This window comes from Scyliorhinus canicula, chromosome 4 (genome assembly GCF_902713615.1).
Source record: "Scyliorhinus canicula chromosome 4, sScyCan1.1, whole genome shotgun sequence".
Taxonomy (NCBI): Eukaryota; Metazoa; Chordata; class Chondrichthyes; order Carcharhiniformes; family Scyliorhinidae; genus Scyliorhinus; species Scyliorhinus canicula.
Window position 1 is genome coordinate 69,005,608 of NC_052149.1, and position 16,352 is coordinate 69,021,959.

General features: G+C 45.9%; 1 protein-coding gene across 2 annotated transcripts in view; it reads left to right on the forward strand.

Moving 5' to 3' along the window:
- Positions 1-15,071, forward strand: part of lrrc40 (leucine rich repeat containing 40) — a 138,584-nt gene extending 123,513 nt beyond the window's left edge. The window contains exons 14-15 of one of the 2 annotated variants that reach the window (XM_038794399.1): positions 1,666-1,851; positions 14,179-15,071. In XM_038794399.1, coding sequence (XP_038650327.1) covers positions 1,666-1,851; positions 14,179-14,284 — 292 coding nt within the window. In that variant the 3' untranslated portion in view covers positions 14,285-15,071. The remainder of the gene's footprint in view (positions 1-1,665; positions 1,852-14,178) is intronic. The other variant, XM_038794400.1, reaches the window with a different exon arrangement.
- Positions 15,072-16,352: the final 1,281 nt, after the last annotated feature.

Sequence of the window (16,352 nt, forward strand, 5' to 3'; positions counted from 1 at the left end):
TTCCAAAATCTAGGGAATTTTGGAAAATTAAAACCACTGCATCTGCCATCTCAGCCACTTAAGACTAGGATGAAGTCCAACAGGACCTGGGCACTTGTCAGCTTTTCATTCTAATAATTTTCTTAGCACTGTTGCCCTGGTGATTCTAATTGTTCTAAGTTCCTCCCTGCCTTTTTCCTGATTCGCAATAATTTCAGAGACGTTACTTTTTTCCTCTACAGTGAAGGCGGAAGCAAAATACCTGTTCAGTTCATCCTATATTTTCTTATTTTTCAGTGTTATTTCCCCAGGCTCTTTTTCCAGAGAACCAATGATCACTTTATTTCCTCTTTTCCTTTTTAAATATCTGTACAAACTCTTACTATTTGTTTTTATGTTTCTCTAATCCCTCTCTCTTTATTAATCTTTTTTGTCATTCTTTATTGTTCTTTATATTGCTCTTGGATAGGTCTGGGAGGAGCTATTCTCCTTAATTTTGACTTACTGGTGGTGTTACTGTTCTAAGAATACCCTGGAGAGGAGGAACATCTCAAGTTCTCTTTCCCACAACAAATCATCCCCTCTGACACCCTACATCCCAACATCAGACACCAAATTTGAGAGGCTTGGGACCTCTTTTTGATCAAAATTAATGACATTGTTTTTCGTGTCTTGCCTGACCCTGCCTGCTGGCCAACCTATCTATATAATCATCATGTCATCTTCATATTTTGTCCTCCTTTACTTACTCCTTCATCTTTATCATTTTTTTTCTTATGAACCCATCATTTGCTTGTTTTTCTCTAATTACTGCCCCATCGCCAACTTTTGTTTCTTTCTGAAATCCAGGAACATTTCTTTGTGTTGCAATTGCACATTTATTTTGCCACTTGAAGTTTGGAGCCACAGCCCATGTCTTCAACTATACATAGGCATGTATCCCCATCACTATTGATCTGACCAAACTCCCCTAGTTTCCTATATCCCAAAGAATTGAATTTAGGATATATGATCTCACCTTTACACTGCTCCACATCTTCATGCCCACCTTTCCACCTGTGTGATGTCCTCCAACCTTACATCCATGTCTACCCCTGCCACTCTCCAATCCACGGCTGCCACTTCCCCCATCCTCCAGAACCCCTTCTCTCAGAATCATCATCTGATAGCGCGGCTTTCCTTTTTAAAAGCATCTTCAAGGTCTTCTTTCTTCAATCGTACTTTTGCCTCAACCTTGCCCACTCTTTCCCCCTCTCCATGCTTGGTATCCACTCACTATGCATTACCCTGTAAAGCACTCTGAAATGACTCTGTGTGCATCGAGTACATGGAGATGTAGCTTGTTGGTAAACTTGCTTGTAGCTTTTCCGAGAAGCAAGACCTGATTGCAAGTGTAAATTTTAATGTTACATAAAATTGAAGTAAGGTGGTCCAACTATTGGGGTGCTAGTTTCAAATATGTTGGCTTGGACATTTGAGTAAAATTTAGTCAGTTATTTTAAAGACTCCAGTCAGTTAAATTTAAATATAAATTACTTGGGCTGTGTGTGCATATCAAGTCGCTCAAATTAATTACTTTATGATATTTTGCTCTTTCAAACAATATAGCAAAAACTTGCATAAGTACAGCATTATATATAAATGTTTTTTGATTTCTGTTCAATATATTTTGTACTCTATCCTCAGGTTTAAAGAGTTCCCTAGTGCCTTATACCAAATCCCAACACTGGAAACTATTCTGATCAGTAATAATCAGGTGGGATCAATTGATGCATTCCAGCTGATGCAGCTTGACAAACTGATTACACTGGATATGCAGAACAATGACATAATGCAGGTCCCACCAGAGCTGGGGAGTTGCTTAAACTTAAGGTAAATACTAGTAAATGTTGTAAAATGAACTTGCTTCACAATTTAAAAAAAAAAGCTATTTTTATAGATTTAGTTATTTTGTATAGATTCAGCTAGTCTTTTTTAATTGTTATTTTATGCTGTAAAAAGGAAAAGAACGATCAAGATCATAGAAATAGGAGTAGGCCATTCGGCCCCTTGAGCCTGCTCCCCCATTTAAGAATATGTTGACTTACCTGTTTGTGGCCTTTATTTCTCCCCCCCCCCCACTAACCTTTGAATATATTCAGAGCTAATTGGATATTCATCTAACAGGGAGTCAATGATCCATTGCTGTCTGGGGAAGAGAATTCCAAAGACTAACGATTCACTGAGAGAAGGAATTCCTCCTCATCTCCTTAAATGGGAGACCCATTGTTTTGAAACTGTGTCCGTGATTCTAGATTCCTCCATAAGGTGAAAAATTCTATCATAGAATTTACAGTGCAGAAGGAGACCATTTGGACCATTGAGTCTGCACCGGCTCTTGGAAAGAGCACCCTACCCAAGGTCCACACCTCCACCCTATCCCCATAACCCACACACCACTAAGAACAATTTTGGACACTAAGGGCAATTTAGCATGGCCAATCCACCTGCACATCTTTGGACTGTGGGAGGAAACCGAAGCACCCGGAGGAAACCCATGCACACACGGGAGAATGTGCATACTTCGCACAGACAGTGACCCAAGCCGGGTATCGAACCTGGGACCGTGGAGCTGTGAAGCAATTGTGCTAACTACAATGCTACCGTGCTGCCCTCTATGTTAGCATATACCTTGTCAAACCTCCTCAGAATATTTTATGTCCCAATAAGATCACGTCTCAAGTTTCTGAACTCCAATGAGTATAGGCTTACTCAAACTTTCCTCATATGACAGCCCGCCTCATCCCAGGAATCAGTCTAGTGAACCTTTGTGGTGGTATGAATGTGAGCACTGCCATTGGTGCAGAGCATTGTTTTCCCATTGGCTCTGGCTGGTCATGTGCCTCTCGTCCGATTGGCTGGGACTAGTCATGTGACTCCTCACCAATTGGTCGAGAGGCAAGTAGACCCCGCCTCCAAGGCGGGGTATAAGTACCCAGAGTTCCCGGCGGTCGGCCTTTCTCTGTAGTCGACCACCGGGCTAACAACTAGCTGATTAAAGCCACAGTTTGGATCTTCATCGTGTCTCGAGTCCAATTGATGGTACATCAATTTAATCAGCTAGAATTTTGGAATGGAGCTACGCATCAAGCCTGACTGCCTCCGCACCAGCCCGCATGCCTCAAATGCGTCTGCAATCTTTAAACACTGGCAGGCGTGTTTCAACAGTTACCTGACAACTGCAGCCAGCAAGCCCACCAAGGAGCAGAAACTCCACATTCTCCACTCATGCGTGGGCACGGCGGTATATTCAATGATTGAGGACGGTTGGGGAGGGTTTAAACTAATGTGGCAGGGGGATGGGAACCGATGCAGGAAGTTGGAAGGTAGTAAAACAGGGACAGAAGCAAAAGGAAGTAAGGGGAAAAGTGCAAGGCAGAGAAGACATAGTCAAAAATCTAAAAGGGCGACAGTACAAGGTACAGTGACTGAGGGGAGCTCAGTGAATAGGCCCAGTAATAACAAAAGGAATAAAACTGGAGATGTTAAGATTCAAAACAGAGGTAAAAAAACCAACATAAGTGTACTTTACCTAAATGCTCGTAGTATTCGGAATAAAGTAAATGAGTTGATGGCACAAATCATCGTAAATGACTGATTTAGTGGCCATTACTGAAACATGGTTAAAGGATGGTCACGACTGGGAGTTAAATATCCGAGGGTATCAAACTATTCGGAAGGACAGAGTGGATGGTAAGGAGGTGGTGTTGCTCTGTTATTTAAGGATGACATCCGGGCAATAGTAAGGGATGATATCGGTGCTATGGAGGATAAGGTTGAATCCATTTGGGTGGAAATCAGGAATAGTAAGGCGAAAAAGTCACTGATAGGAGTAGTCTATCGGCCACCAAATAGTAACGATATGGTGGGGCAGGCAATAAACAAAGAAATAACTGATGCATGTAGAAATGGTACAGCAGTTATCATGGGGGATTTTAATCTACATGTCGATTGGTTTAACCAGGTCGGTCAAGGCAACCTTGAGGAGGAGTTTATAGAATGTATCCGCGATAGTTTCCTAGAATAGTATGTAATGGAACCTACGAGGGAACAAGCGGTCCTAGATCTTGTCCTGTGTAATGAGACAGGATTGATTCATGATCTCATAGTTAGGGATCCTCTCGGAAGGAGCGATCACAATATGGTGGAATTTAAAATACAGATGGAGGGTGAGAAAGTAAAATCAAATACTAGTGTTTTGTGTTTAAACAAAGGAGATTACAAGGGGATGAGAGAAGAACTAGCTAAGGTAGACTGGGAGCTAAGACTTTATGGTGGAACAGTTGAGGAACAGTGGAGAACATTCCAAGCGATTTTTCACAGTGCTCAGCAAAGGTTTATACCAACAAAAAGGAAGGACGGAAGAAAGAGGGAAAATCGACCGTGGATATCTAAGGAAATAAGGGAGAGTATCAATTTGAAGGAAAAAGCATAAAAAGTGGCAAAGATTTCTGGGTGATTAGAGGACTAGGAAATCTTTAGGGGGCAACAGAAAGCTACTAAAAAAGCTATAAAGAAGAGTAAGATAGAGTATGAGAGTAAACTTGCTCAGAATATAAAAACAGACAGTAAAAGTTTTTACAAATATATAAGACAAAAAAGAGTGGCTAAGGTAAATATTGGTCCTTTAGAGGATGAGAAGGGAGTTTTAATAATGGGAAATGAGGAAATGGCTGAGGAACTGAACAGGTTTTTTGGATCGGTCTTCACAGTGGAAGACACAAATAACATGCCAGCGACTGATAGAAATGAGGCTATGACAGGTGAGGACCTTGAGAGGATTGTTATCACTAAGGAGGGAGTGATGGGCAAGCTAATGGGGCTAAAGGTAGACAAGTCTCCTGGCCCTGATGGAATACATCCCAGAGTGCTAAAAGAGATGGCTAGGGAAATTGCAGATGCACTAGTGATAATTTACCGAAATTCACTAGACTCTGGGGTGGTCCCGGTGGATTGGAAATTAGCAAACGTGACGCCACTGTTTAAAAAAGGAGGTAGGCAGAAAGCAGGAAATTATAGGCCAGTGAGCTTAACTTTGGTAGTAGGGAATATGCTGGAATCTATCATCAAGGAAGAAATTGCGAGGCATTTGGATAGAAATTGTCCCATTGAGCAGACGCAGCATGGGTTCGTAAAGGGCAGGTCATGCCTAACTAATTTAGTGGAATTTTTTGAGGACATTACCAGTGCAGTAGATAACGGGGAGCCGATGGATGTGGTATATCTGGATGTCCAGAAAGCCTTTGACAAGGTGCCACACAAAAGGTTGCTGCATAAGATAAAGATGCATGGCATTAAGGGTAAAGTATAGCATGGATAGAGGATTGGTTAATTAATAGAAAGCAAAGAGTTGGGATAAATGGGTGTTTCTCTGGTTGGCAATCAGTAGCTAGTGGTGTCCCTCAGGGATCCGTGTTGGGCCCACAATTGTTCACAATTTACATAGATGATTTGGAGTTGGGGACCAAGGGCAATGTGTCCAAATTTGCGGATGACACTAAGATGAGTGGTAAAGCGAAAAGTGCAGAGGATACTGGAAGTCTGCAGAGGGATTTGGATAGGTTAAGTGAATGGGCTAGGGTCTGGCAGATGGAATACAATGTTGACAAATGTGAGGTTATCCATTTTGGTAGGAATAACAGCAAAAGGGATTATTATTTAAATGATAAAATATTAAAGCATGCCGCTTTTCAGAGAGACTTGGGTGTGCTAGTGCATGAGTCACAGAAGGTTGGTTTACAAGTGCAACAGGTGATTAAGAAGGCAAATGGAATTTTTGCCCTTCATTGCTAGAGGGATGGAGTTTAAGACTAGGGAGGTTATGTTGCAACTGTATAAGGTGTTAGTGCGGCCACACCTGGAGTATTGTGTTCAGTTTTGGTCTCCTTACTTGAGAAAGGACGTACTGGCGCTGGAGGGTGTGCAGAGGAGATTCACTAGGTTAATCCCAGAGCTGAAGGGGTTGGATTATGAGGAGAGGTTGAGTAGACTGGGACTGTACTCGTTGGAATTTAGAAGGATGAGGGGGGATCTTATAGAAACATTTAAAATTATGAAGGGAATAGATAGGATAGATGCGGGCAGGTTGTTTCCACTGGCGGGTGACTGCAGAACTAGGGGACATAGCCTCAAAATAAGGGGAAGTAGATTTAGGACTGGGTTTAGGAGGAACTTCTTCACCCAAAGGGTTGTGAATCTATGGAATTCCTTGCCCAGTGAAGCAGTTGAGGCTCCTTCATTACATGTTTTTAAGGTAAAGATAGATAGTTTTTTGAAGAATAAAGGGATTACGGGTTATGGTGTTCGGGCCAGAAAGTGAAGCTGAGTCCACAAAAGATCAGCCATGATCTAATTGAATGGCGGAGCAGGCTCGAGGGGCCAGATGGCCTACTCCTGCTCCTAGTTCTTATGTTCTTATGAAAGCGATTTTGATGCAGCCATGGAGATTCTCAAAGGACATTTTCTTTGGCCAGTCAACGAAGTATACGCACGGCATCTCCTGACGACTAGACAACAGTTCCCTGGTGAGTCACTCGACGTGTTTTACCAGGCCCTCACAGCTCTAGGGAGAATGTGCGCCTGTGTCCAAGTTTCGGCAACTGAGCACATGGAACTCTTAATTAGAGATGCTTACATTGCTGGCATGCAATCCCCCTCTATCCGCCAACGATTGCTGGAAAAGAATACCCTCAGTCTAGCTGAGGCACGGACCCTTGCAACCTCCCTGGATGTTGCTGACCTGAACGGCCGCGCAAATGCCCTTGGCCGCGCAGCAACCCCCTGGACTTCATGGCACGTGCCACCCCTGTCCTCCGTGGACCCCGACCCCCCGCCCCCCACCCCAGACCGCTGCGGGTCGCCCCACTGCTATTTTTGTGGCCTCTCCAAGCACCCGCGCTGCCCGGCCCGCTCTGTGTAAGAGCTGCGGGAAGAATGGCCACTACGCGGTGGTCTGCCAGACCAAGTTGGTCGCTGCTGTTCCGCGCAACGACCACGGATCCCCCCCCCCCCCCCCCCGGGCCCCCCGAGGGCACAGTGCCGCGCACCGACCTCTCCGGCCCGCCTCCCAGCCCCGCAACGGCCCCACGGTCCTCCTGACCCTCGCTCCCGGCTGCCCCGACCGGCCCGCAGACGCTGCTGACACTGCCCCCAGCCGCCACGAGGTTCCCACGGGCGCCGCCATCTTGGGCCCCGGGCGCCATGTGCAGGCCATGGGCGCCGCCATCTTGGGGCCCCGGCTCCACGTGTGGGTCCTGGGCGCCGCCATCTTGGGCCAACGCGGAAGGCCCTGCCAGCGATTACTCTGCCACCGAGGATGATCTGGAACTCTCGGCACGACTTGCTTCCATCACACTCGACCAGTCGCGACCACGCACGCTCGCCAAGACTACGACAACGATCCAGCTCAACGGACACAAAACGAGATGCCTGCTGGATTCCGGGAGCACGGAAAATTTCGTCCACCCCGACACGGAAAGACGCTGCGCGCCCCCCATCCATCCAGTTAGGCATAAGATTGAATTGGCCTCGGGTTCGCACTCCGCCAAATCACCGGGTGCTGCATAGCGGACCTCACAGTCCAGGGGAGGACTTTCAAAAACTTCAAACTCCTCATCCTTCCCCGTCTATGCGCTCCGGCACTCTTGGGCCTGGATTTCCAGTGCAGCCTGCAGAGCTTGACCTTCCAATTCGGCGGCCCTATTCCCGCCCCTTACTGTTTGCAGCCTCGCGTCCCTCAAAGTGGACCCCCCTTTATTGTTTGCTAATCTCACCCCAGATGGTAAACCTGTCGCCACTAGGAGCAGACGATACAGTGCCCAGGCCCGGACCTTCATCGGGTCCGAGGTCCAGAGGCTTATTAAGGAAGGAGTTATCAAGGCCAGCAATAGTCCCTGGCGAGCCAAAGTGCTGGTAGTTCGGACTGGGGAGAAAAACCGGATGGTCATTGATTACAGTCAGACAATCAACAGGTTTACGCAGCTGGATGCGTATCCTCTTCCCCGTATTTCCGACCTGGTTAACAGGATTGCGAAATACAAAGTCTTTTCCACGGTGGACCTTAAGTCCGCCTACCACCAGCTCCCCATCCGTGTGAGTGACCGAAAGTACACCGCGTTTGAGGCAGATGGGCGCCTCTACCACTTCCTCAGGATTCCATTCGGTGTCACAAATGGAGTCTCGGTCTTCCAACGGGAGATGGACCGAATGGTCGACAAGCACGGTTTACGGGCCACCTTCCCGTATCTCGATAACGTCACCATCTACAGCCACGACCAGCAGGACCACGACATCAACCTCCAAAAATTCCTCCGAACCGCAAAACTTAATTTAACCTACAATAAGGATAAGTGCGTGTTTAGCAACGACCGTCTAGCCATCCTTGGCTACGTAGTGCGTAATGGAGTGATAGGCCCCGATCCCGAACGCATGCGCCCCCTGATTGAACTCCCTCTCCCCAACTCCCTCAAATCCCTCAAACGCTGCCTGGGCTTCTTATATTACGCCCAGTGGGTCCCCAACTACGCCGATAAAGCCAGCCCCCTCATCCAGTCCACCTCCTTTCCCCTGTCGATGGAGGCCCGCCAGGCCTTTAGCCACATCAAAGCGGATATCGCAACGGCCACGATGCATGCTATCGACGAGCCCCTCCCATTCCAGGTCGTGAGCGATGTGTCTGACGTAGCTCTGGCGGCCACCCTGAACCAAGCGGGCAGACCCATGGCCTTCTTCTCACGCACCCTCCACGCTTCCGAAATCCGCCATTCCTCGGTGGAAAAGGAGGCACAGGCCATAGTCGAAGCTGTGCGATATTGGAGGCACTATCTGGCCGGCAGGAGGTTTACCCTCCTCACAGACCAACGGTCAGTAGCTTTCATGTTCGATAATGCACAGAGGGGCAAGATCAAGAACGACAAGATCTTGCGGTGGCGGATCGAGTTGTCCACGTACAACTACGATATCTTGTATCGTCCTGGGAAGCTCAACGAGCCTCCCGATGCCCTATCCCGCGGTACCTGCACCAGCGTGCAGATTGACCACCTCCGCACCCTCCACACGGACCTCTGCCATCCAGGGGTCACCCGTTTTTACCATTTTAATAAGACCCGCAACCTGCCGTACTCCGTTGAGGAGGTCAGGACCGTCACTAGGGACTGCCACGTCTGCGCCGAGTGCAAACCGCACTTCTACCGCCCCAAACGAGCGCATCTGATCAAGGCATCCCGCCCCTTTGAACGTCTCAGTATAGACTTCAAGGGTCCCCTCCCCTCCAACAACCGTAACACATATTTCTTGAGTGTTATCGACAAATCTTCCACTTCCCTTTCGCCATTCCCTGTCCCGACATGACCACAACAACCATCATAAAGGCCCTCCTATCCATCTTCTCCCTGTTCGGTTACCCCGCGTACATCCACAGCGACCGGGGGTCCTCCTTTATGAGTGACGAACTGTGTCAATTCCTGCTCAGCAGGGGCATAGCCTCTAGCAGGACGACAAGTTATAACCCCCGGGGTAACGGTCAGGTCGAGCAGGAGAATGGCACCATTTGGAAGACCATCCTGCTGGCCCTACGGTCCAGAGATCTCCCTATCCCCCGTTGGCAAGAGGTCATCCCCGAAGCCCTGCATTCAATCCGGTCTCTCCTCTGTACTACCACTAATCAAACACCTCATGAACGTCTTCTTGTTTTCCCCAGGAAATCGTCCTCAGGATCCCCTATCCCGACCTGGCTGGCTACCCCTGGGCCCATCTTGCTCCGGAAGCATGTGCGGGTGCACAAGTCCGACCCATTGGTTGAGCGAGTCCAGTTACTCCACGCCAACCCGCAGTATGCGTACGTGGAGTATCCCGACGGTCGGCAGGATACGGTCTCGCTTCGGGACCTGGCACCCGCCGGCGTGCGGCCTTCTCCCACTACATCAACACCTCCCCCCCCCAACCCCAAACCCCCCCACGACCCAGCGCACATGCCCCCTCTCCCCCGATTACAGCGGCTCCACCACCGGCCCGGGGTACGGAGACACATCTACGACCGACGCTCCCGGAGGCAAGGACGACCATCGGCCCGACGTCACCGGTTCCACTGCGACGGTCCTCCAGAACACCACGGGCACCCGACAGGCTGATCGTGTCCATCTGATGCGACCATGGGACATTTGTTTTTGGACTTTGTTGTTATTCTGTTGCACCTTAAGTTAGTAGTAGTAGTATTGTTTTTTTGCCACGAGCCAGTGGGCAGCCCACCTTTCTCGATTTTCGCTGCTCATACCACCAGTCCTCCCTTGACCCGCCCGCCCCGCCTTCTTTCTCCACAAGGGGTGAATATGGCGGTATGAATGTGAGCACTGCCATTGGTGCAAGCATTGGTTTCCCATTGGCTCTGGCTGGTCATGTGGCTCTCATCCTCTGAGGCGGGGTATAAGTACCCAGAGTTCCTGGCGGTCGGCCTTTCTCTGTAGTCGACCACCGGGCTAACAACTAGCTGATTAAAGCCACAGTTTGGATCTTCATCGTGTCTCGAGTCCAATTGATGGTACGTCAACCTTCTGTAACTGTTTCCAATGCAAGGATATTCTCCTTAAATAAGTATACCAAAACTGTACAGTACACCAGGTGAAGTCTCACCAATGCTCTACAGTTGAATTCCATACTTTGATACCTGATCCCCTTGCAGTACAAAACAACATAAGATTTGCCTTCCCAATCACCTGCTGTACCTGCTTACTTATTCTTTGTGATTTGTGTACAAGAACACAGGTCCCTTTGTCCTGCAGCATTCTGCCACCTCTCTCCTCATGTAAATAATCATCTGTTTTATGTATTTGGCACCTCTCACGATCTCAGGATGTATGAAAGCGCATTACAGCCAATGAAGTCTTTTTGAAACAGTTTGTAGGAAATATTGTGGCCAAATTGCACACAGCGAGCTCCCACAAACAACAATGTGATAATGATTGGCTGATCGGTTTTTGAATTAATTGAGGGATAAACATTGGGCAGGACAATGAAGATAACTCCCTTGCTCTTAAGTAATGCCACAGGATAGTTTGCATGTATCTGGCAGATTCTTGATTTAACATCTCACTGAAAGACAGCACTTCTGATGGTTCAGCACTACCTAATTACTGAACCGGAATCTCAACCTAGATTTTTGTGCTTCTATTTCTGGAGTTGAACTTGAACCCACAACCTTTCTGACTCGGAGACAAGAGTTCTGCCATCTAAACCACAGTGCACTTGATTCTTGTTGCACTTTAAAATGGTGTAATTTAGTTTTTAAAAATTCAACTGAGATTATTTATGGTTATTAAGAAGAGAAAAAGAATATTGCTAATGTGGATTTAACTACTTTTATATGGTTTTGGTTGGTTTGTCATATGACAACATGGTACAAATAAATGCAGCTCTATTATAATTCAACAGATGCTCCCACTTAACTTTGTTTGCTGATGCAGCACTTCAGTAGTTTTGGGGAATTAAAATCATTTGCAATTTATTTTAATATATATTTGTCCTTGGATGTGAATGATGCTAGCAGAGCTGACATTTCTGCTCTTCTTTAGTTGCTGTGGAAGGGATGCTTTCTTGTTAACCATGGGATTAGGTAGGTAAAAAGGTGTGGCAATATATGTATAAATCAAGATAGTGTGTGCCTTGCAGGTGGTGGTGTTCCCACAACATAGCTGCTCTTGTCCCAGTGCATACTGAACTGCAGCCAGAGTAGACTATGATGGATCTGCTGGATACTGATTTCATGATGGGAGTATTAATGAACGCACACAAAAAAAAGTCAATTATTAATTCCACAGATTTATAGGGCTCAACTCAACCAAATGGGAACAAAGTCTTATAACGAGCGTGTTTAGCTGCGTGTTTCCCAGTGCTCGCAGTGCTGAGACCAGGTGGCACTGCCAGAGTGCCCAGGTGGCACCAGCAGTGCCAGGGCACCACGCTTCCCAAAGAGCATGCTGTTGGGGGTCTCCGATCCCCTTGGACAGCCACATGAGTGTTGTTCTATCTGGTCCCCATTGGGAGAGACCTGTGCTGAACGGCATTCATCTGATGCAAAGGGGATGAATCCCAAAGCCTCAGGTACCTTGGGAATCTGCACATTATAGTGAGACTAACTGTCAGGCTCTGATATGCAGATTTGCCAAAAAGTGATCCTGCCCACAATGGGCAAGATATACATCACCAGGGCTTGCGCGATTGCCTTGGATCTTATGGAGCGTTGCGTGCGGGGTAGATCCCGGGAGCAGGGTCTCCCACCTTTTATTGGTCACGCCGTGCCGCGGTGAGCTGCTTTGCCGGCGCAGCCTGGCCATTGGATCGCACCCATAGCGTGAAATGACATTTTTTATTCAATTTAGATAATATTGCAATATAGTTAGTATCAAGAATTTTAGAGATTTGACCAAGATTAAATTGTGAGTGCAATTGAAATAGCAATAAAGGATAGATGTTGCAAAATATAACTTTTAGCCAGGAGTTGACAAATCAAATGATGCAAGCATCTTCTATCACTTGTGTCTGCATTATTTGGGAAAACTGCCTAATCAAAGGAGCAATTTTCAAAAACGTAGAATATGAGACGTGGCTGTCTATATGGTAAATATGTTATGTCATACCATACAATGGGACCATCCGAAGTACACTGCTCAAGGTGGGTAATGAGATATTGGATGGGATTGGAGTTCAAATATATATTTTTCTAAATATATGTACCAAAAGAGAAAATGCTGGAAAATCTCAGCAGATCTGGCAGCATCTGTAGGGAGGGAAAAGAGCTAACGTTTCGAATCCAGATGACCCTTTGTCAAAGCTAAAATACGTAGAAAGTGGGAGATATTTCTACTGTGGGGTGAGGGAATAAAAGATGAGTCATAACCACAGAAACCAAGGGAAAAGAGTGCTAATAGCCATAGAACCCAAGGGAAAAGAGTGCTAATGGCAGTCCCCGGAGAGAAGAAAGGGTGTGAAAGGCCAAACAGCAGAGAAGCTAACATCAGATGGTAAACTGTGACAGATGTAGGGGGGGAGGGGGAAGTAAAGGGGAGAAAAGGTAAGGAGAGGGGGGATAAGATGGGGGGGGGGGGCGGGGGGGGAATATAAAGACAAGAAATAAAATGTTGAAGACAGATGGGGTAGAGCTAATCATCTGAAGTTGTTGAATTTGATGTTGAGACCGGAAGGCTGTAGCATGCCTAACCGGAAGATGAGATGCTGATCCTCCAGTTTGTGTTGAGCTTCACTGGAACATTGCAGCAGGCAAAGAACAGACATGAGGGCATGGGAGCAGGGTATTTGTTAATATGGCAAGCAACGGGAAGGTCAGGGTCCTGAATGCGCACAGACCGAAGGTGCTCAGCAAAGCGATCACCCAGTCTGCGTTTGGCCTTTCCTATATAGAGGAGACCACATTGGGAGCAGCGAATGCAATAGACCAGATTGAATGAGGTGCAAGTGAAACGCTGCTTAACCTGGAATGAATGTATTGGGCCTGGGATATTAAGCATGGAAAAGGTAACGGGACAGGTGTTACACCTCCTCTGATTGCATGGGAAGGTGCCATGGATGATGGGAGAGATGTTGGGTATGGTGGAGGAGTGGATTAGATTATCTCAGAGGGAACGGTCTCTGCGGAATGCTGACAGAGGCAGTGAAGGGAAGATGTGTTTGGTGGTAGAATAACGCTGGAGTTGTCGAAAACAGCAGAGGATTATGCTTTGCATACAGAGGCTGGTGGGCTGAAATGTGAGACCAAGGGGGCCTCTATCCCCATGATATATATATTACATATACTTACATATATTTAGACTTGCATCCACAGTTTCTCCCCACCTCTGACTTCTCGATACCAGTTGCCAGTTTCTGTGATGAACAGGATGCCCTTCTGAACAGTAATGTAAAATCAAGGGTGATCATGAGATTGCTAAGCTATTCTTGTGGGTCTCCTAGCAGCTGACTAAACTTTGAAAGCAGATTCCCTGCTCACCTTCCAGTGTTTCCTTGTTATAACGGGAAATCTAACTAAATCTCCTTGCCTCATTTCTTCCCTGTCCCCAACAAGTCCCATAATATGTTGTAGAACAACACATCTGACTATGTGACCTGTATATTTTCTAGTGTGCAAATGTGTTGCCTTATTTTTCATTGTAGAACTCTCCTACTTGAAGGAAACCCATTTCGTAATCCAAGAGCAGCTATTTTGGCCAGAGGAACAACTGCAGTCCTGGACTATCTTAGAAACCGCATTCCTACATAAATCTGTGCCTGGGAGAAGGAGGATTACTTTTATGAAGATGTGGAAACTGTTTAAAGGTTTCGGAAGCTTTGAAAGGAAACTTAGCTTGTTCCATTGTATTTTCTAGACTTTTCCATGTTTACAGATTTAAAGCTGACTTAATTGTCTGATTTAAGTGCGGGTAAATATAATGTACATGATTTAACAAAATAAGAAATGATTGTCTGGGTATCAACTTTCATTGGACGTGGGTAAAGTCCCTCAATTAAACACTTCTACATTGCATGCCAAAATCATAAGTGTACTTCACTGCATCACATGATTGAATCCTTTTAATGTAGCTCGTTACTAATCATTTTATGCCTGAATTGAACTATCAAAAACTTTTTTCTGTATCTATCCAGGCAGAAGCGCTTCTAATTATTTTATACACTGAACTCTTGTAGTATATTAAATCACATTCTTACATAAATCTGTGGCTGCAGCTTACCAGTTTTATTGTTCCAAATATTTGTGTGATTCAGTTTCTTTTCTGCATTCTGCCAGTCATGGATGTTTCACTTTGTTATTGTTTCAATCTACATGCCTTATTGTACTATTGGGTGGTTACCCCTTAAAATGAATAAAAATCTATGTTTATCAAGGGTTTGAGTTAGGTGTGTTTATATAAATGGAAAATCTATTAGGACAGATTATCAAACCATTTGTGACATATGTGCACAAACTTTCCAGCCAATGGTGCTCTTGACCTTTCTGTGAACACATTTCAGTTTTTACTTTTAAAAATAAATGAACAGATATGACTTGATCTATATTGCAGTTTGTTTTGTACTGAATATGCCTGTACTTTTCTGCCTCCCAACTGGTGACAGTGATGTTATTATCTCTGAGGCATTTAGACCAGGAACACTCAGAATCTATGTTGAGTTTGGCGATCTGTGCAAGGTTGGCGGTAGAGATGCAATAGTTGATTGTACTGCCTCAGTTTAGGAAAATCAGGATTTCTGCTTCTGATTATCCAATTGAGTCTCACTAGAACTCCATGTAGGTGTGTGAATATAAGTTTAGCTATGATGACTAGCCTCGGACATAAATACTAAAGGGAGATCGACAGTCAGTAAAGGAGTCACTGGGTGGATTAATACTGTAATATTTTCCTGAAGTTGGGACCAAAAACAAGTCCAACCTCTGTAGGTGTTGCCAGCTGTCTTCCTGTGCAATCTTACCAGAGGCAGCTAATTAAGAGGCCTCAAGATAAATGGAGCCGCCCTCTGAAGATGTTTGAAATGTTGCAAGTTATTTGTGGCCACTGCTGCCAGGCCTGTGGCTGCAGCTCTCACCATGTGACAAAAGCATCCCTGATGAAGAAAGATAGTAAAGTTTCCACAGTCCCAGATAACCAGAGGCTGCTTTCCCCTTTGAGGGGGAGAGCTGACTGGTGGCGATTGAACCTGAGGATCACCACATCTCAGGTGAGGAGCAAGGCTGAGAAGGAAGGCCTTCATGAATAACCTCAGCCAGTAAGGGAATTGAACACACCCTGTTGGCCACGCTCTGCATCACGAACCAGCTGTCCAGCCAACTCAGATAAAATAACAAAGGCCTTGCTGGCCCTGAGGCTTGCCACTAGAGGCCTCTTCCAGGGACCTGCTGGGTTTTGCACACAGTATGAGGCATATCCGTTGTCAGTAAGATCCCGGCCGTATCCCCCAGGTGACCAGCTAATTGACTACTAGTTGTGTAACCACTTCAATTGATCGCTCGTGTCTGGCAAAGGCAAGAATCCAGTACTCCATTTTCAAAATCTTCCCCAAAGATCCACTAGCTACTAAATATATCTCTGTGCGGCTGCTAAGGATTCATCCTATTTCTTAAGGGGAGAAAAGATTGGAAAGAGAAAAATATTTTTCTAATTTTAAACGTAGACTTACAGAAAGATTAACTTGTAGAAAGTCTGGATAAAGATAAATTATCTTATTTTAAAATTTGATCTAAAATATTCCAATTTGTACCTGGTGTTTTTCACCATGAAATTCAATGCTGTTCTACTAAAACTATTTAACTTTGGGCTTAAAGGTTCAATCTCCAG